Source organism: Tursiops truncatus, chromosome 8, assembly GCF_011762595.2.
Source record: "Tursiops truncatus isolate mTurTru1 chromosome 8, mTurTru1.mat.Y, whole genome shotgun sequence".
In the NCBI taxonomy this organism is placed as follows: domain Eukaryota; kingdom Metazoa; phylum Chordata; class Mammalia; order Artiodactyla; family Delphinidae; genus Tursiops; species Tursiops truncatus.
In genome coordinates this window covers 46,018,594-46,041,289 of record NC_047041.1, presented here as the reverse complement: position 1 = coordinate 46,041,289, position 22,696 = coordinate 46,018,594, and the positions used below count along the sequence as shown (strand labels likewise).

The 22,696-nt window shown below is 36.8% G+C and overlaps 1 protein-coding gene across 12 annotated transcripts in view; it reads right to left on the bottom strand.

Moving 5' to 3' along the window:
- PICALM (phosphatidylinositol binding clathrin assembly protein) overlaps nucleotides 1–22,696 on the bottom strand; it is a 107,679-nt gene that overhangs the window by 49,775 nt on the left and 35,208 nt on the right. For 10 of the 12 annotated variants that reach the window (XM_019948686.3, XM_019948687.3, XM_019948688.3 and 7 more), the window contains exons 3-5: nucleotides 21,781–21,856; nucleotides 18,493–18,595; nucleotides 1,472–1,565 (exon numbers count right to left, since the gene is read on the bottom strand). In XM_019948686.3, coding sequence (XP_019804245.1) covers nucleotides 1,472–1,565; nucleotides 18,493–18,595; nucleotides 21,781–21,856 — 273 coding nt within the window. Of the gene's footprint in view, nucleotides 1–1,471; nucleotides 1,566–18,492; nucleotides 18,596–21,352; nucleotides 21,689–21,780; nucleotides 21,857–22,696 lie in introns of those variants that run through there. The other 2 variants (XM_019948702.3, XM_073808340.1) reach the window with 2 other exon arrangements.

The following is a 22,696-nucleotide window of genomic DNA, read 5'->3' as shown; positions in this document are numbered from 1 at the left end:
TAGAAGTAGGTTTATAAATGTGTAGATACACTATTATCTAACACACACAGAGTACGTAGTGTCCCTCCCACTTGTTTTTTTTCTCCATTTATTTTCTGAATTAAAAAACCAAAATACCCTAAATATTTATCAACAGGAGGATCATATAAGTTGTTACACACAATGCAGTATAATAGACACTGAAAAGAATATGCAATTTTATAAAGGTACCCACAATAAATTAAGTGAAAAAAAAAATTCACGGTTGAATCCTTTCTCTATAAAAACCAAAATAAAGCTCAGTAGTTACATTAATCCCCTGTCATGTAGACTAGGGGCCAGCAAACTTTTTTGTAAAGGGCCTGATCGTGAGTATTTTAGACTTGCAGGCCATATGGTCTCTGTCACAACTACTCAATCCCGTTATTACATCAAAAAAAGCAGCCACAGACAACATGTAACCAATGAGCCTGTTCTAAAAACACAATTGTGGTCACTGAAAAATAAACTTCATATACTTTTCACCTGTTAAAAATATTCTTTTTTTTATTATTTGCAACTATTTAAAAATTTAAAAATATTCTTTGTATTATTTGCAACCATTTAAAAATGTTCTCAGTTCACAAGCCTATAAAAAAATACTGGTTTGAGAACCTGTTCTAGTCTATAAAGCACCTTCAGGATTCATTTATTGAATGTTTACTGAACACTATCTATGTGCCACACACTACTGACAATGGAGACACAGCAGGGAAAAAGAAGACCCGGTCCCTACCCTCCAGAAGCTTAAGACTACCAATTAATAGCATACCATTAAAGGAAAATCAATTTCAGCATAAAACTGTCACAGTTCCAATCACTAACTTGCACTTACAAGCTCTAAAATACAATGTCTCTAAGCTAGATGAACCAAAAAAGAAAAGACTTGTAAATGCTAACACCTAACATATTACAAACAAATGACAAAGCTGGCAATTTGGTTCAAGTAACAGTCATTAAAACAAAAATCCCAGGGAACACAACATCCTTGGGCAATAGCTATATAACATGTTGTTACAAGTATATTTGAACTTCCCTTTATTTCTCAATAACTGTCATGCTTTGAGTTCTACAATGCAGACAAAAAGTGAAATATTAAGTTAGCTTATCATAAAGAAAATCTTTATACATTTTTAATATCTAAAAACCATTATCAAAAGAAAGTAGATTTTCACATCAATCTCTTCATCTCTCCATCACTTTCTTTAGCTTATATACCCTATAATTTGGGGGTTAGAGAAGCACCACCAAAGAAATCAGAGTAAATCTAAAACAATTATAAAAACGGAAAGTAATCTGGTTTGGGACCACATTTATAGAAAATCCTTAGGCAAATAGGATATTAGTGTGAAAAAATTAGTCTACGATAACTTGAGAATAAAAACTCTGACCAATTAAAATGATATAATTTTTAAAATCTCAAATTATAAAAGCATTTATGCAATCAACTTACATTAAAATCAAGAAGGGCATCCATTTGATTTTGAATAATTGGTACAGTTTTTAGGAGTTTTTCTGTGTTCATTGTTCTCATAACTCCATCAGCCCTGTTTAAAAAAAAAAAAAATGAGTTTGTTATTAAATCTACATTTTGAACTCCCATCTGATTCTCTATTTAAACAGAGAACAAGGTGCTACAAAACATCGCATGTTTTTATCACTTTTTTGTTTTTTGTTTTTTTTTTTTTTTTGCGGTACGCGGGCCTCTCACTGCTGTGGCCTCTCCCGTTGCGGAGCACAGGCTCCGGACGCGCAGGCTCAGCGGCCATGGCTCACAGGCCCAGCCACTCCGCGGCATGTGGGATCTTCCTGGACCAGGACACGAACCCGTGTCCCCTGCATCGGCAGGTGGACTCTCAACCACCGTGCCACCAGGTAAGCTCCATCGCATGTTTTTAAGTCATTACTGAACCTGAAACCTCAAGTATCAATAGTAATCATATAGAGAAAACAAAAACAGGAAACACCGTTATGTCCAATATCAAGGCTCGTTTATAACTAAAAAGAAGATGTAAAGCATGAGACATAAAAATAAAAGCTTGCATTATATAGCCAAGTTTATACTATACTTTTTACATGAGAAAATCGTCTGATCCTCACACCACTCATATGTGTGTACAGGGCAGTTTTACAGATTTTTTTTTTAATTATAAATTTAAAAAAATCATTTCCCTCAAATCACTAAATAGGACACAATGGAGTCTGCAGTTGAACACAAGTCTTGGTGAGCACCACTTTACTTAAGGTACTTTATTTGTGACTCAAATCAAAATAAAATTATTTTATTATAAAATAAAGAACAATTTTACCAAGTCATTCTAATCTGGCCATTAAAATAAGTGATAATTAAGAGGAATGGTTTTTAATAAAATGTTCTGTTAAATATTTCCAAAAAGATTTCTTTAAATATTTCTTTAGATATTTCTAAAAATAGAGAAATATCAGCAGTACCAAATAAACTAGAATTTTACAAAACTGACAACAAAAACACTATATAAGAGGTACTGGGGTTAAGGTGCAGAACTAACACTAAGTGTTTATTATATATCAGGCTCCATATTAAGGGCCTGATGTATGTTTTTAAAATCCTCACAAAAATCCTCTGGACAGTCTTGTCCCATTTTATAGACATGAAATTTTAGGTTCAGGGAGGTTATGACTATCTAAGTTCAGAAAACAAATTCATTTTAGGGTCAGTATGTAAACCCAGGTGTATGAGACTCCAAAACAGTGCTTTTCATAATCTTTTGGCAGAGGAACAAGACCCTTTCAAAAAATATACAGGCTTTCCCTATTTACAAATGATCCATACTTATAAACAGCTGTTCTACCTTAAGCTACCCCTTCAACCACAACTCCAGATACCAGAAAAACAATTAAGCTATGAAAAGCAAAAACAGTGCTTTGCAGGACAAAACAAGAGTTTAAAGAACAAACACTGGACTGCCTTACATAGGCAGCTATTGACCAGCTTTAGTCCAACAACTCTCCCACATAAGATGTGTTAACCCACCGACACCTATATCCTCTCAGGTATTAAACTACATTGACTGGAGTTTGGGATAAGGACGCCACTCCCTCTTTGTAACCCTTTCTTTATTCTCATACACATCACACTCTCGTTTTATCAGTCACTGTTAGTCCCCTTTTAGTTCTTCCTCCCTCTCCTTGCTGAAGTAATTTTTGATCTCCTGGTCACTTCCCCTCCATCACAGAAGACTTGAATACTGGCTCAGTTTTTCTCAGTTAACTTCAACATCTTAACATGCACAACCAATCCAACATCTTGATCGCAAAATCCCTTAACTACAACCCCTATTCCCATAGTCAGATCCTAACCTTAACTGCCCACCCCCCAAGAAACAACATTATCCCTACTCCCACTCCTACTCCCTTACCCCCAACTTAAGAAAAAGGCAAAATTCAGACACCTTATCCTGACAATAACCTTTTAACTTTCCAGCTGCCTTGGTCAAGTGTCCCATGGCAAAAACTATTTGACTTTATCATAAACTTCAATGCATCAACCCCACCACTACCCACATTGATCCCTTTTCATTTTTCCTTCTTTAATCTAGCTTATAATTCCACAGGTCATTATTATAATCACTCCCTTGCTAATACCCTAACTCTCTTACACCTCTCATTCCCTTGCGGTCACCTGGCAAATTCACAATCCTGGGTGAACACACATTTATCTTCTCCGTGCCTGTACACATGCAGCTGAGTGCTAGTAAATAAAACTGGGTAAACTGGTTAAACTACAAATTCTTGATCATCAGCCTCAAATGGGGACTCAGCATTGCCAGCAGTCCTCTTAGCCTCTCTAGTGAATCCCTCCCCTGAGTACTTTCAAACCACCTTCTCCCACCTGTCCTTCTCCACCCCTCCCCCACATCCAACACACAAACTCTCAGCTCATAACTCTCAAAATATTTCATTCAGAAATAGAAAATGACAAAAAGAGATTGTCTGATTATCTTGCCACCAAAACTATATTTATCTGATCTGCTCATATTACAACGGAGGAAGTCTATTTCTTTCTATCAAATGTAAATATCAATCACACAGGTCCTTTGGATCCCACTCTGTCACAATCTTTGGATCCTCTTTCTCTTTAACACAGCAGTGTCCAACAGAACTATCTGCAATGGTAGAAATGTTCTACACCTACACCATTCAGTATGGTAGCCACCAGCCACACGTGGCTACTGAGCACCTGAAATGTGGTTGATGGAACTAAGGAAATGAATTTTTAATTTTATTTCAGGTGAATTTAAACAGCCACACGTGGCAAACAGCTACCATATTGGACAGTGCAGATCATTAATCTCTTTTAAACTGTATCATTCCCATGAACATGCAAGCAAAGTCTACCACACTTTAAACACAACCACACTTTAAACACAAACACACACACACTTGCACTAACCCCACATTCCCATTCAGCTACCACTTCTATTGCATAGTCAAGCACACTTTTTAAAAGAATTGCCACTTCCTTTTCATTCATTATTCAATTCACTCCAGTAAAGATCCACTCTTGCCTCTCCATGTTGCCTCTCCAATGGGTACTTGCCTAACATTACCTGACTAGACTTCTCAGCATCATTCAAAAGTTTCCCTCATTCTTGTAATACTCTGTACTCTGTCTTAGCATCCCCTATATCCCCCACTCCTTGTTTTCTGCCTACTTCACTACCACTTTTTTAGTCTCTTTCATTGACTCCTCATCCTCTACTCATTCTCTAAAATAAATGCTGTGTATCTCAAGATGTTTCTAGGCCCTCTCCTCTCATTCTGTATTTATTCCTTAGAATACTGTCATTCCCAAGCCAGAAATTACCAAACTGCCACTGATATATTTATATTCCCAGACTAGAAATCTCAAAGTTCCTAGTTAGTATTGTTGAATTGCCTAATTGATACTTTAACTTATAAAAATTACAGGCATCTAAAAACTAATATTTCAAAAACGAAATCCTTAATTTTTAATCACTATACCCTACCCTACCATTCCCAAAAACCTTCCCAGTAAAAGGTAACATCTCCCCAGTGACTTAGGCCAGAAACTATGGGGATGTTTTTTTATTCTTCCCTCTCTCACTAGCCACATCATTTCATCCCAGAGAACTTTAAATTTTTCAATTAAGAAAAATCCTAAGTTATCACATGCTTACATCAGACTTCAAAAAACTCAACTCACAAACCCAAATGCTTAAATATGATTCAGAGCAAATGTATGACAGTTCATACTCTATGTAGAAAACAGGCTTTTATTACTTCTTAAATAGATTATAATTCAGATACTTGCTTCCCAAATATAAGAGCAGTGAATTAAAGGATGATCATCCATATCCTTACTCACAGACAATACCTCTAATATTCTTTCTTTTGCTTGTTATGTAACAATGTCTTGTTACTTTGAACCGTACTAATTTAGAATTCAAGATAATTAAACATGGTAAGTTAACACTATCAAAAAATGGAATGTTAAACAAATAGAAAATGAAGGGACCAATCTTTAACACAACTAACTAAAAAGATAAATCTACAGGCAATTTACTGGATCCATTTTTCATAGAACCGTTTAATGTACTATTTAGAAACACCTAGTCATCTTTTCAAAAACTATTACATATTTACTATGTTTAGATACTGTGGAAAGTCCTGAAGATATGAATCTGAGTAAGACTATATTGTCTTCATGGACGGACAATCTCATATAAAATCTAACAGAAATAAGGCTTCCTCAAAAAAATGATGTTTGAGTGAATTCTTGAAGAATGACTAAGAATTTGCCAGAATAATGAATAAGGGGCTAGATAAAAGAAGTATATTTAAGTGAGAAGTCATTTAACCATACAAGGGTAATAATTCATTTTGATTTTGAAAATCCTATATTTCTATTAAAAATTACAGTTATCTCCACCTCAATTTCTAAATACCAAGATATATTCTAAATGAATTAAAGATTTAAATATAAAATACTGGATCCATAAAAATATCCAATGAAAACATAAATACCTAGTTGATCACTTTGGGGTAGAAAACCCCGCTCCAAGTTTGCTTAAAAAACAACAGCCATAAAAATAAAGATAATGGGCTTCCCTGGTGGTGCAGTGGTTGAGAGTCCGCCTGCCGATGCAGGGGACACGGGTTCGTGCCCTGGTCCGGGAAGATCCCACATGCCGCGGAGCGGCTGGGCCCATGAGCCATGGCCGCTGAGCCTGCGTGTCCGGAGCCTGTGCTCCACAACGGGAGAGGCCACAACAGTGAGAGGCCCGCGTACCACAAAAATAAATAAATAAATAAAATAAAGATAACAATTTTTAACACATAAGATTTTTTTTAAGTTTCAATACTGCTAAAATAAAACCAGGAGCAATATTTGTAACCTGTGACAGTTTATTTTCCCAATAAAACCAAAAGCTTATTTGTTACTTTGCCATGTGCTATAAACATTACATAAAATATATCATTTAATTCTCATAACAATCCTAATAGATAAGTGCTATTAACATCACCATTCTACAGATGAAAATATATTTACAGATGAAATAACTTGGAGCATAAGTCAAGGCTTCCCAAGTTGTGCCACAGCAGACTACTGTGGTACAATTGGATTATATGTATGCCAACACATTAATGCCTAACCCTTCAGCCTCAAACAGTCTTCTCCATGTAACTAACCCACTGTCCTGTACAAATAACATAAGTTTGTGTAGCATGATGCCGAAATAGTTAGCAAACTGATGGATATGTAAAAAAAAGATACTTGTTCTTAGGAAATAGACATTGAAGTATTAAGAGCTATACAATGTAAAAAGGCATGAGGTATGTAATCCACTTTCAAATGGATCAAAAAGAGAAGTATACAAACACACATACACAAAGAATGATTAAACAAATGTGACAAAATGTTAAAGGCTGGTAAATCTGACTAAAGTGTATAGGAGTTATCTGTATTATCCTTGCAGCATTTCAGGAAGTGAAATTATTTCAAAATAAAATTATTTTTTAAAACTTAAGGGGGGGCTTCCCTGGTGGCGCAGTGGTTGAGAGTCCACCTGCCAATGCAGGGGACGTGGGTTCGTGCCCCAGTCCGGGAAGATCCCACATGCCACGGAGCGGCTGGGCCCGTGAGCCATGGCCACTGAGTCTGCGCATCCGGAGCGTGTGCTCCGCAACGGGAGAGGCCACAACAGTGAGAGGCCCGTGTACAGCAAAAAAAAAAAACAAAAAAAAAAACTTAAGCTGGCTGAAGTATCCTACTAAAATCTTTCATATAACTGGAGTGAAGCTAGAAATCAAACCTAAATTTATCTGACAAAACAGCCAGTTAGTCTTAAGACAACAGAAAAGAATTGTAAAAGCCCAACAGAGAAGTGGGCAAAGGACACTGAAAAGCAATTAACAAAGCATGAATGGCATTTTTAAAAAGAGAGAAAGAGGCTCAATATCACCATTTAAAAATTAGTTGATCAACCAACATAAAATGAACACCTAATGAGATACATTTTCATGATGAGGGAAGAAAACAGAGGAAGAGGTATTTATAGCTGTAATTAACTCAGTAATCTGGTACCACTTTTATCCAGGGCAACTTAATATTTTCTAATAAATGGTAATATTTATTAGATACTTAATAAATACTTAATATTTTCTAATAAATGTCAATTCTAAGAATTTATTCTACAGGAAACTTCACTTAATGCAACCAGAGAGGACAGACGGAAGAATTATAATCCCTCAGCCTGCAGAATGAAAACCACAATCACAGAAAGACAGACAAAATGAAAAGGCAGAAGACTATGTCCCAGATGAAGGAACAAGATAAAAGCCCAGAAAAACAACTAAATGAAGTGGAGATAGGCAACCTTCCAGAAAAAGAATTCAGAATAATGATAGTGAAGATGATCCAGGACCTCAGAAAAAGAATGAAGGCAAAGATCGAGAAAATGCAAGAAATGTTTAACAAAGTCCTAGAAGAATTAAAGAGCAAACAAACAGAGATGAACAATAAAATAACTGAAATGAAAAACACACTAGAAGGAATCAACAGTAGAATAACTGAGGCAGAAGAAAGGATAAGTGACCTGGAAGACAGAATGGTGGAAATCACTGCTACAGAACAGAATAAAGAAAAAGGAATGAAAAGAAATGAAGACAGCCTAAGAGACTGCTGGGACAACATTAAATGCACCAACATTCACATTATAGGAGTCCCAGAAGGAGAGAGAGAGAAAGGACCTGAGAAAACATTTGAAGAGATTATAGACAAAAACGTCCTTAACATGGGAAATAGGCATCCATGTCCAGGAAGCACAGAGAGTTCCAGGCAGGATAAACCCAAGCAGAAACACGCTGAGATACATAATAATCAAACTGACAAAATTAAAGACAAAGAAAAATTATTAAAAGCAACAAGGGAAAAATGACAACATACAAGGGAACTCCCATAAGATCAACAGCTGATTTCTCAGCAGAAACTCTGCAAGCCAGAAGGGAGTGGCACGACATATTTACAGTGATGGAAGGGAAGAACCTACAACCAAGAATACTCTACCCAGCAATGATCTCATTTAGATTCAACAGAGAAATCAAAAGCTTTACAAACAAGCAAAAGCTAAGAGAATTCAGCACCACCAAACCAGCTCTACAACAAATGCTAAAGGAACTTCTCTAAGTGGGAAACACAAGAGAAGAAAACGACCTACAAAAACAAACCCAAAACAAGAAAATGGTAATAGGGACATATATATCGATAATTACCTTAAATGTGAATGGATTAAATGCTCCAGCCAAAAGACACAGACTGGCTGAATGGATACAAAAACAAGACCCACGGGCTTCCCTGGTGGCGCAGTGGTTGAGAGTCCGCCTGCCGATGCAGGAGACGCGGGTTCGTGTCCCGGCCTGGGAGGATCCCGCATGCCGCAGAGCGGCTAAGCCTGTGAGCCATGGCCGCTGAGCCTGCGCGTCCGGAGCCTGTGCTCCGCAACGGGAGAGGCCACAGCAGTGAGAGGCCCGCGTACCGCAAAAAAAAAAAAAAAAAACAAGACCCATATATACGCTGTCTACAAGAGACCCACTTCAGACCTAGGGACACATACACACTGAAACTGAGGGAATGGAAAAAGATATTCCATGCAAATGGAAATCAAAAGAAAGCTGCAGTAGCAATACTCATATCAGATAAAATAGACTTTAAAATAAAGAATGTTACAAGAGACAAGGAAGGACACTATATAATGATCAAGGGATCAAGCCAATAAGATATAACAAGTAAAAATATATATGCACCCAACAAAGAAGCACCTCACTACATCAGGCAACTGCTAACAGCTCTAAAAGAGGAAATTGACAGTAACATAATAATAGCAGGGAATTTTAACACCTCACTTATACCAATGGACAGATCATCCAGACAGAAAATTAATAAGAAAACACAAGCTTTCAATGACACAACAGACCAGACAGAACTGATTGATATTTATAGGACAGTCCATCCGAAAACAGCAGATTACACTTTCTTCTCAAGGGCACACAGAACATTCTCCAGGACAGATCACATCTTGGGTCACAAATCAAGCCTCAGTAAATTTAAGAAAACTGAAATCGTATCGAGCATCTTTTCCGACCACAACGCTATGAGATCAGAAATAAATTACAGGAAAAAAACCGTAAAAAACACAACCACATGGAGGCTAAACAATACATTACTAAATAACCAAGAGATCACTGAAGAAATCAAAAAATACCTAGAGACAAATCACAATGAAAACACGACGATCCAAAACCTATGGGATGCAGCAAAAGCAGTTATAAGAGGGAAGTTTATAGCAATATAATCCTACCTCAAGAAACAAGAGAACTATCAAATAAACAATCTAAACTTACACCTAAAGAAACCAGAGAAAGAACAAACAAAACCCAAAGTTAGTAGAAGGAAAGAAATCATAAAGATCAGAGCAGAAATAAATGAAATAGAAACAAAGAAAACAATAGCAAAGATCAATAAAACTAAAAGTTGGTTCTTCGAGAAGATAAACAAAATTGATAAACCTTTAGCCAGACCCATCAAGAAAAAGAGGGAGAGGACTCAAATCAATAAAATTGGAAATGAAAAAGGAGAAGTTACCACAGACACCGCAGAAATACAAAGCATCCTAAGAGACTACTATAAGCAACTCCATGCCAATAAAATGGACAACCTGGAAGAAATGGACAAATTCTTAGAAAGGTATAACCTTCTAAGACTGAACCAGGAAGAAATAGAAAATATGAACTGACCAATCACAAGTAATGAAATTGAAACTGTGATTATAAATCTTCCAACAAACTAAAGTCCAGGACCAGATGGCTTCACAGGTGAATTCGTTCAAACATTTAGAGAAGAACTAACACCCATCCTTGTCAAACTCTTCCAAAAAACTACAGAGGAAGGAACACTCCCAAACTCCTTCTATGAGGCCATCATCACCCTGATAGCAAAACCAGGGAAAGACACTACAAAAAAAGAAAATTACAGACCAATATCACTGATGAATATAGATGCAAAAACCCTCAGCAAAATACTAGCAAACAGAATCCAACAATACATTAAAAGGATCATAAACCATGATCAAGTGGGATTTATCCCAAGGATGCAAGGATTCGGATACTGTAAAACTCTTAGAGTAAAACATATGCGGAACACTCTCTGACATTAATTGCAGTAATATTTTTAATCCACCTCGTTGAGTAACAGAAGTAACAACAAAAATCGACAAATTAAAAGCTTTTTCACCACAAAGGAAACCATAAACAAAACCAAAAGACAACCAACAGAATCGGATAAAAATGTTTGCAAATGAAGCAACCGACAAGGGATTATCTCCAAAATATACAAACAGCTCATGCAGCTCTATGTCAGAAAAACAAACAACCCAATCGAAAAATGCGCAGGAGATCAAACCAGACATTTCTCCAAAGAAGACATACATGGCCAAGAGGCACATGAAAAGCTGCTCAACATCACTATTAGAGAAATGCAAATCAAAACTGCGAGGCATCACCTCACACTGGTTAGAATGGGCATCATCAGAAAATCTACAAACAAATGCTAGAGAGGGTGTGGAGAAAAAGGAACCCTCCTGCCTGTTGGTGGGAATGTAAATTGATACAGCCACTATGGAGAACAGTATGGAGGTTCCTTAAAAAACAAAAAAACAGAACTACCATATGACCCAGCAATCCCACTACTGAGCATATACCAAGAAAACCGTAATTCAAAAAGACACATGGGGCTTCTCTGGTGGCGCAGTGGTTGAGGGTCCGCCTGCCGATGCAGGGGACACGGGTTCGTGCCCTGATCAGGGAGGATCCCACATGCCGCGGAGCAGCTAGGCCCGTGAGCCACAGCCGCTGAGCCTGCACGTCCGGAGCCTGTGCTCTGCAACGGGAGAAGCCACAACAGTGAGAGGCCCACATACTGCAAAAAAAAAAAAAAGACACATGCACCCCAGTGTTCATTGTAGCACTATTTACAATAGCCAGGTCATGGAAGCAACCTAAATGTCCATCAACAGACGAATGGATAAAGAAGATGTAGTATATATATATACAATGGAATATTACTTGGCCATAAAAAGGAACAAAATTGGATCATTTGTAGAGACGTGGATGGACCTAGAGACTGTCATACAGAGTGAAGTCAGAAAGAGAAAAACAAATATCATATGTTAACGCAGGTATGTGGGATCTAGAAAAATTGTACAGATGAACCAGTTTGCAAGGCAGAAATAGAGACACAGAAGTAGAGAACAAACGTATGAACACCAAGGGAGGAAAGCAGCTGGGGGTGAGGGAGGGTGGGATGAATTGGGAGATTGGGATTGACATATATACACTAATATGTATAAAACTGATAACTAATAAGAACCTGCTGTATAGCACAGGAACCCCACTTCACTGTAGAGTAGAAACTAAGACAACATTGTAAAACGACTATATTCCAATTAAAAACAAAAACAAACCAAAAAAAACTGCCCAGTCATATGGTTTGGCCCTCTTTAGGCAGAAGAGTGGATATTCTCCAGGGATCTCTGATCAGATCCCTGGAAGCTAATTTATAACAAAGCCCAACGCTAATGGCTCCCTATGAGGGCCACAGCAGCATCCACATATAAGGTGTCAAGATGAGGAGTGGGCCTTTGGTAAATCATACAACTACTATGCTGATTAATCCTTCTGCCCACAGTTTTCTTGTTGAAAGCCCTGACATACATTTTGATGCTGTGTAAAGGTTCCTTATTCCGCATGTCCATTCCTAGGGAGTAAGCCCAAATCTAGTTTGTTATTCCCCCTTATTCTCTAAAACAATAATACTTGTATATACATCTAACATATAATTATGTTACTTACATTAAAAAAAATGCAACCATATGTAAAAGAATGGTCAATGTGTTACTTTTGTAAGATAAAAAAAATGGGAATAGGGCTTCCCTGGTGGCGCAGTGGTTGGGAATCTGCCTGCCAATGCAGGGGACATGGGTTCGACCCCTGTGCTGGGAAGATCCCACATGCCATGGAGCAACTAAGCACGTGAGCCACAACTACTGAGCCTGCGCGTCTGGAGCCTGTGCTCCACAATGGGAGAGGCCGCGACAGTGAGAGGCCCGTGCACCGCGATGAAGAGTGGCCCCCGCTCGCCACACCTGGAGAAAGCCCCTGCACAGAAACGAAGACCCAACACAGCCAAAAATAAATAAAATTTTTAAAAAAGGGAATAAATCAAATGTACATCTAGAACATAATTCTAAAGCCATTCAAAAGAATGAGATGGGGATTTCCCTAGTGGCACAGTAGTTAAGAATCCACCTGCCAATGCAGGGGACACGGTCTTGAGCCCCGGTTCGGGAAAATCCCACATGCCACAGAGCAACTAAGCCCGTACGCCACAACTACTGAGCCTGTGCTCTAGAGCCCGCAAGCCACAACTACTGAAGCCCATGCAGCCTAGAGCTCGTGCTCCTCAACAAGAGAAGCCACTGCAGTGAGAAGCCCCGCACCGCAACGAAGACAGCCCCCGTCTGCCACAACTAGAGAAAGCCCGTGTGCAGCAATGAAGACCCAACGCAGCCAAAATAAAAAAAAAAATTTAAAAAAAAAAAAAAGAACGAGATGGTTCTATGTGTACAGACATTGAAGATACCTAAAATATATATTAGGGGAGGGAAGCAGTCTTCAAATAATGTGATTATGTAATTTTCTGTGTCCCTTCATACACGTATTTACACACAGAAAACTGATTAGATACACCAAAATATTGTTTCTTTAAGTGAGAATGCTATGTTGCCTGAATTTTTGTAATAGTTTATTACTTTTGTAAACATAAAAATTCGTTACCCTAGTAAATAAAACTTTGCTATATACTACACAAACCCTCTCCAAAACTGAAACAGTCTACTCAGGTTTTTGCCATCATATAATAAATTTCACACCTTCATCTTATACTCTTATGTTCTATATTCTTCTTTCTTATTTATACTGATATATATGTGTATGTGTAGGTATCCGGGTATTTTATACACCCAGATACATACACATGTTGTGCTACTCTTGATTCCACTCAATCATAGGTCCTCTTTGATTCACTTTCCTTTTCCTTAGCATTAAATAAGAGTAATTTCCTTTAAATCAGTACTAATTACATTGTGTATAATCAAGAACTGTTCTCATCCAAGTAATAAAAGTTTGCTCTATTAAATATAAAAATGCAACAACACTCCTCAATTGAGAAACTGACCCTTCAGATTAGAAAAGAAGTTACAATTTTTAAAATATATTAATCTGGGACTTCCCTGGTGGCGCAGTGGTTAAGACTCCACGCTCCCAAAGCCAGGGGCCCAGGTTTGATGCCTGGTCAGTGAACTAGATCCCACATGCATGTCACAACTAACAGTTCACATGCCACAACAAAGGAGACTGTGTGCCACAACTAAGGAGCCAGCGAGCCGCAACTAAGGAACCCGTGAGCAGCAACTATGATACAGCACAACCAAATAAATATTTTAATATATACATATGTGTGTGTGTGTGTATATATATATATATATATATATATATATATATATATATAAAAATGTGAAATCTACAAATATCTTGATCAGTTTTAACTGAACATGCTTTACAGGGAAGTATTAATATAAACCCAGCTGGAAAGTGGTTTACTGGACAGAATACTGAGGGTTAAGAATCAGACCTCTAATATGATCTCCTCTATCATAATCACCTACAAAGTACCTAAATATATGAAACAAAAATCTGTGGAATTCAGTTTTGGTAGGTTCCAAACTCATCACCTCCCAATTAATTTGAAACAGTGACACAGAAACATTTAAATTCAGCTTTAAAACTTCTTGAATAACTGAGAGGTTACTTTACATTTGTATTAAAATTTCCATTTTAGTCTAGTAATTTAACATGTCAAGAGAACAATTTAAAGGAACATATTAATTGCACAGATCTTTGGGATCTTTAAAGAGCAGGGAAATTCAGAAACTCAGAGTATTTCCGCAGAAGCCAGATTCCCCTCAGGGCAGGCCTCCATAGTTACAAGGGTCATCGATGCCCCTTAAGAATGTCTTCTTTCCTGAGGACTCATCATATATCCTAAAAAAAGCCTGTACACCGGACTTTTTATCAGGTATAGAAACACTGATTCTATCATTCATGAGATTAGTTCTTATGACAAGAAGACTGTGATTTAGGGCACAGCAAGAAATAAATTCAACCTCTGCGTTCAAGATTAAAAAGAACCTTAAATGCAAAACAGCAATGAAAGAAATTACACAAGATAAACAGAAAGATATCCTGTATTTATGGATTAGAAACAATGTGTTAAGACACTTAACGCTTCCCAATTTGATCTAAAGATTAAATGCAATCTTTATCAAAATCCAGCTACCATTTCTGCAGAAATTGATAAGCTAATCCTAAAATTCATACGAAAATGCAAGAGATACAGAATAGCCAAAACAATCTTGAAAATTAAGAAGAGAGCCAGAGAACTCACACTTCTCAATTTCAAAACTTACTACCAAGCAACATTCTTCAAAACAAGTGTGGTACTGGCATGAGGACAGACATAGATCAACAGAATAGAATTGAGAGCCCAGAAATAAGCCTTTACATTTATGATCAATCCATTTTCATCAAGACCATTCAATGGGAAAAGAAAAGACTTCAACAAATGGTGCTGGGATAACAGAATATCCACATACAAAAGAATGAATTTACACCCATACCTCATACCACATACAAAAATTAATTCAAAGTGGATCAAAACCTAAATGTAAGAGCTAAAACTACAAAACAGAAAAAAGGTAGGAGTATATTTTTGTGATCTTGGATTAAGCAATGTTTTCTTAGACATGATGCCAAAAGTATACACAATCAAAGAAAAATAAATAAATAAATAAATTGGAATCCATCAAAATTAAAAACTTACGTTTTTCAAAGGATACCATTAAGAAAGTGAAGACAAGCCACGGGAGGTGAGAAAATATGTGCAAATTATATATATGATAAGGAACTGATGTCCAGAATATATTAAAAAACGCTTACAATTCAACAGTAAAAGGACAACCCAATTAAAAAACAAGGACTTGAACAGACATTTTTCCAAAGAAGATATACAAATGGCCAATAAGCACATAAAAAGACACTCAACATCATTAGCCATCAGGAAAATGCAAACCAAAACACGATACATCACTCCACACCCACTAGGACGGTTATAATCAAAGACAGAAAATAACAAGCATTGACAAGAATGTGGAGAAATTGGAACTTGTATACATTGCTGGTGGGAATGTAAAATGGTTCAACTACTTTGAAAAACAGTTTGCTACCTAAGGAGGCAAAAGACCTGTACTCCAAAAACTATAAGACACTGATGAAAGAAACTGAAGATGATGCAAACAGATGTAAAGATTTACTGTGTTCTTGGATTGGAAGAATCAATATTCTTAAAATGACCTTACTAACCAAAGCAATCTGTGGATTCAGTGCAATTCCTATCAAATTACCAATGGCATTTTTCACAGAATTAGAACAAAAAAATTTTAAATTTGCATGGCAACACAAAAGATCCCAAATAGCCAAAACAATTTTGAGAAAGAAGAAGGGAGCTGGAGGAATCATGCTCCCTGACTTCAGACTATAAAACAAAGCTACAGTAATCAAAACAGTATGGTACCAGCACAAAAAGAGACCTATAGATCAACAGAACAGGATAGAAAGCCCAGAAATAAACCCATGCACTTATGGTCAATTAATCTATGACAAAGGATGCAAGAAGACACAATGGAGAAAAGACAATCTCTTCAGTAAGTGATGCTGGGCAAACTGGACAGCTACATGGAAAGAAAGAAATTAGAACATTCTCTAACACCATATACAAAAATAAGCTCAAAATGGATTAAGCACCTAAATGTAAGACCAGATACTATAAAAACCCCTAGAAGAAAACTCAGGCAGGACACTCTTTGACATACATTGTAGCAATATTTTTTTGGATCCATCTCCTACAGTAACAGAGATAAGAACAAAAATAAACAAATGGACCTAATTAAATTTAAAAGCTTTTGCACAGAAAAGGAAACCATAAACAAAAACAAAGACACCTATGGACTGGAAGAAATTATTTTCACACAATGCTACCAACAATGGATTAATTTCCAAAGTACACAAACAGTTCATACAGCTTAACATCAAAAAAAGAAAACTCAATCGGGACTTCCCTGGTGGCTCAGTGGTTAAAAGCTGCCTGCCAATGCAGGGGACACGGCTTTGTCCCCTGGTCCTGGGAAGATCCCACATGCATGGAGCAACTAAGCCTATGCACCACAACTACTGAGCCTGCACGCCCTAGAGCCCGCACCACAACTACTGAGCCCACACACAGCAACTACAGAAGCCCGCATGCTCGAGGGCCTGCGTGCAGCAACTACTGAGCCAGTGTGCTGCACCTATTGAAGCCTGTGTGCCTAGAGCCCATGCTCCACAAGAGAAGCCACCTCAATGAGAAGCCCACGCACCACAATGAAGAGTACCCCACACTCGCCGCAACTAGAGAAAACCCTTGTGCAGCAACAAAGACCCAATGTAGCCAAAAGTAAATTAATTAAATTTAAAAAATAAAATCCAAAAATGGGCAGAATAAAAAAATAATTTTTTTAAAAAAGGGCAAAAGGCCTAAATAGACATTTCTCCAAAGAAGACATACAGCTGGCCAACAGGCACATGAAAAGATGCTCAATATCACTAATTATTAGAAAAATGCAAACCAAAACTACAATGAGGTATCACCTCACACCAGTCAAAACGCCCATCATTAAAGTCTACAAACAATAAATGCTGGAGAGGGTGTGGAGAAAAAGGAACCCTCCTTCACTGCTGGTGGGAATGTAAACTGGAGCAGCCACTATGGAGAACAGTATGGAGGTTCCTTAAAAAATGAAAAATGGAGTTACTGTATGATCCAGCAATCCTATCCTGGGCATATATTCAGACAAAACTCTAATTCAAAAAGATACATGAACCCCAATGTTCACAGCAGCACTATGTACAATAGCTAAGACATGGAAGCAACCTAAGTGTCCATCAAGGACAGATGAATGTATAAAGATGTGGTATGGGGCTTCCCTGGTGGCACAGTGGCTGGGGGTCCGCCTGCTGGTGCAGGGGACGCGGGTTCGTGCCCCGGTCCGGGAGGATCCCACATGCCGCGGAGCGGCTGGGCCCGTGGGCCATGGCCGCTGGGCCTGCGCGTCCGGAGCCTGTGCTCCGCAGCGGGACAGGCCGCAGCAGTGAGAGGCCCGCATACCTCAAAAAAAAAAAAAAAAAAAAACAAAAACAAAAAAAACCAGATGTGGCATGTATATACATGTGGTGTCTCTACATGATAGAATATTACTTGGGCATAAAAAGGAATGAAGTACTGATGCATGCCACAACAAAGATGCTGTAACTTGATTATGCTGAATGAAAGAAGTCAGACACAAAAGGCCACATATTGTACGATTCCACTTATACAAAATGTTCAGGACAAATCCATAGAGATATAAAGTAGATTTGTCGTTGTCAGGGTCTAGAGGAAGAGGAAAATGGGAAGCAATGAAATGTTTTGGGATTAGATAGCGGTGATGCTGCACAACTTTGTAAATATACTAAAAACCCTTAATTATACACTTCAAAAGGGTGAATTTTATGTTGTGTGAATTGTCTCAATAAAGCTGTTATAAAATTCAAAAGAACTTTGAAAATCCTAGTGCAAAAAGTATCTGATATACTTCTTCAGAGAAAAATGAAGTTCACCTTTTAAAACTGGCCTGAAATTCCATAACGCATAATCAATAATGCCTACGATTTATATTTAAAATATTAAAATACATCAGATATCAAAAAAAAGCAAGCTTAACTCACCCTCTTTTCACTTTTGTGAAATCAAATGCAACTTGTCTGTATGAAACTGCTTTTTCATTTAGATATCTACTATACCGCCTAATAAAGGTAGACATATCATATCCTGTAAGAAAAGAAACAGAAAACGGTTTCATAATTAAAATCCCAATTAGCTTAGAAAACCAACTCATTTCATCCAATGGCCATATTGTCTTGTTATCCCACCTTCAATTTAGTGATGTAAATTAAGTGACATTAAAATCTAATACTTAACATTTTTAAAGTCAGTTATGTCATATGTGGCTTAGAAAATTTTTCCCCCTTAGAATTTCAATAAAACAACAATTCTGTTTTACTTCTGACCAATATTCCTATCTTTTATTTATCAGGAATTGAAAAGCCTGTTTTCTTATACTACCTGATAACCTCATAACTCAAATTTAACATCCTATGGAACCACAACCCCACTCCTTAAATCATTAATCAATTTAATTATTTTCATACTTACTAATCTTTAGCTGCATATGACTTAGAACAACTATAACTTATGTGTGCCAACCTTATAAGTAGCAGAGAAAATTACTGCATAGTACAATGAAAGAAATGGCAATACGAAAGTTTAAGGCCTAACAAAAAACAATTATGTGAATGTTTTCAACTAAACTTCCAAAATGAATACCTAAATCATTCTAAGATTTTGTTTCATCACAATCATGAGATTTGAAAACTTCAGCACCATAAAAATCTAATCAGTATTACTAAAAAAAAAATTTGTGTTTTAGCTATTGCCTGGCTCAGTGAGGTCTACAAATTTTTGCTTCTCATTGTACAAGCAGGTCCATTCTATCATTCTATTTTAGGTCATCTTCATCTAACACATTCAACTTTAGTTGTTGATGGTCTCTGCTACTTTAAAAAGATAATACCAAAACAAGCAAAAAAAAAAAAAAAAAAAGAAAGAAAGAAAGGAAAGGAAAGTGACTGGATTTAACATAATCACCAATTCATTTATTCAGCAAATATTTCTTGAGTGCCTACTAATTTGCCACTGGAGAAAAATCAGTAAATAGAAAAAAAAAAAATCACTGCCCTCAGATATTCTCATAGCTACTAGTGCATTTTATAAGGTGTTACATACTCACATTCTTCAGCTCTTTAGTTAATATTGTCCCCTCTAATCCACTCTACTCCATCCTCGATAATGGGAGAAATCTCTCTTATCCTTCAAGGCTCAATCTCTGAAACCTTCCCTGAGCTCTTTGTGCTCCCATATTATTCTTACTCCAAGTACAGCTCAAAGCTATTAGATGTACACAGTGTCTATCTCACTCACCAGACTGGAAGTTTGTATTATATACACCCATTATATATTTAAGAAAATATACCAGACTCCACCCAACAAAATACATCAGCAATCAAAACTACAAAAACACCACTGAATTATATACTTTAATTACCATTTCAGTCTTACCTTCATAATCTCTTTAGAATATGAGCTTTAAATAAAAGGCCTAAAAACTGTTCTCTACATAAAAGGAATGAAAGCCTTAAAACCTTATCACTAGAAGTGCTTAATTTCCATCTTAAGAAAGTAGAAAATCAGTAGCTAGTAAGACACAAAAAACCCACTTGGACATATGCATATTTTCTGCTCTAGAGTAGTGGTTTGTATGTTGCTTTCCACAGACTCTTACAGTTCAAATGAACTGAATAAGGGGGAAACCAGAAATAAAAGATGAGCAGGCAGAGTTTTCTCCATGTTCCGGAAAACACAGCAGCTCCAGTTTCATCTGTTATATGTATCTAGCTTCTATTTAAGATTTTATTTGAAAAGGGGATTCCACTGCTTCATTTTTTTCCCCCTTAACTATTTAAGGCATTATATCTCTCATTAAAGTAAAATCAATCTTGTAACACTTGGTCCTATGTATAGATTACTGACCTTCCAGAATCTCTGGAAGACTGGGTATTCAATTCATTCTAATTAATACTTCCATCTGCCAAAAGTAAGTAAGTATTGAACTGGACAGTTCCTAAACACAAACACAGTTAGTCACTAAATTCCATTGATTTTTATTGCCGTAAAAACCACAATTCAGGCCCTCATTAACTCTCTACCAGATGACCAAAATACTGACCAGAGCAGTCTCAAGGTCTTTAAGACTTTATTCACTCGAATCCAACCTGCACTGTGCTATGGTGCTTTCTTTATAACACACACTCCCTCTGTCCTCCTCCCTCAACTCAAAAAAGTTTGATGGTTTCTCACTGCATTACAAAATCCCAACTATATCAAAATCTTTTGTGCATGATTTTGGCCCCAAACAGCTTCTTGAGGGCTATCTGTCACTACATGTTCTCTAATACCTCCACCTACATTCTATTCACATTCATTTGCTCTATAAATCTTAAACACCCTTTCTCTTTCACATCCACGTCCATCTGTGTACCTCTGCTTAAGCCAACTCATGTTCTCATCCATCTTTCAAAGCGCAGCACACATCTCACAGATCTCTAAAGATACTTCCCAGTTGAACCTTATTGCTGAGTATTCCTTTAGTTTGTCTTAGTATGGTCTTAGTATGTCCTTTATGAGGCTCTTCCTAGAGTTAACATTCTATAATGCTAACAGCCTAGTTCTGGAACTAAGTATAACAGATCCCATTAAGACAGAATGTACATGGAGGGTGAGAATACCAGATTACAGCAATTTCCACTTACTGAATTTAAAGTAAAATAAGTAACAGGTAAGTATCAATGAACAATTCATCTGAATAACACATAATGCTTACCTTTGCTACTAAAATATATGATATTCCCAACTACATTTCTTGGAATAAAGCATAAAATAATAAGAACAACAATGAAAGCAGATACTTACATAGTGTTTCCTATTTGCCAGGCATCATTCTAGGCACTTTACATGTATAACTAGGTTAAGCCTCATGATAATCCTACAGGGTGGGTGCTATCATTATTCCTGATTTTACAGATGCAGAGAGGTGAAGTAACTTGCTCAAGTTTATGCAGTTGGTAAGTGTTACAGATGGGATTTGAATGCAGTCCGTCCAGTTCCAGAACCCATGCTCTCAAATTGCTACCTTATGCTACTTTTCAAAAAGCTCTGGGTGTCAAGTAGTGAAGTCCATCTTTATCTTCACATGAAAATACAGTTTTTCCTTCCCTACAACCCTCACTAAAACATGAGGTTCCTCCATAGCACATGTTCTAAAGGAAAGAGTTCAACTCTGCAGTAATCCTCAAATGGGGTCACTCTTGATTTTCTATAATGAATAAGTTGTTTTTTACCTTGCAATCCACTTTTATCCAAAAAATTGCTTAAGTTAAACAACGTGTTTCTTGAAGCCAAATACTGAATAAAACGCTGGGGAAAAAAAACAAACAAACAAATAATTATGTCAAATAGTACTGCCATCTAAGAAACTCTAATTTGAGAATTAAGGGAGAAAGTGGTGGTTAACACATTCCATTAATCTTATCTAGTTTAAATTTATCATCCTCAATCCCCCTAAAAACATAAAATATATTTTTCACTAGCATGCAGGAATTTATTAAAGTCTAATGCCCACAGCTATGGTATTAAAGTTAAAATAAAAGGAAACAGGCACTTTTAAACTAGAAGCAGTAATTTTTGGCTTTACTATAGCATATTATGGCTATAGTTAATCATACTCAGATGGTGCCTTTATTTTACACGGATACCTGGTGACTCAAAAATTTTTATGACTTTTTTTTTAAAAAGCAAAATACCTGTAATCATACTGGAGTATAATATTACAGACATCCTCTTACCCACTGTCCAGATTAAACACATTACCATAATCACTTCAGACCCCTTACAGAATCAAATTACAGACTATTGAAGACACACACCTTCAAAACCATTCCCTTCCCTCCCTCCCTCTTCAGAGGCAATGGCTTTTCTGAAGTAGGTTTACATCATTCCCACAAATGTTTTTACAATTTTACTACATATATAAGTATCTATAAACTGTACATAGTTTTGTTTTCTATTTTAAATTTACAGAAATACCATACTGTACTTATTCTTTTCCAATGTGATTTTTAACAACTTCTTCCCAAGAATTATCCATTTAATACATGTACATCTAGTTCATTCATTTTAAACAACGTTTGAGCATTTAAATGAACTACTATATCATTATGTATCCATTTCTATACGGATATTTAAATTCTTTGCAAT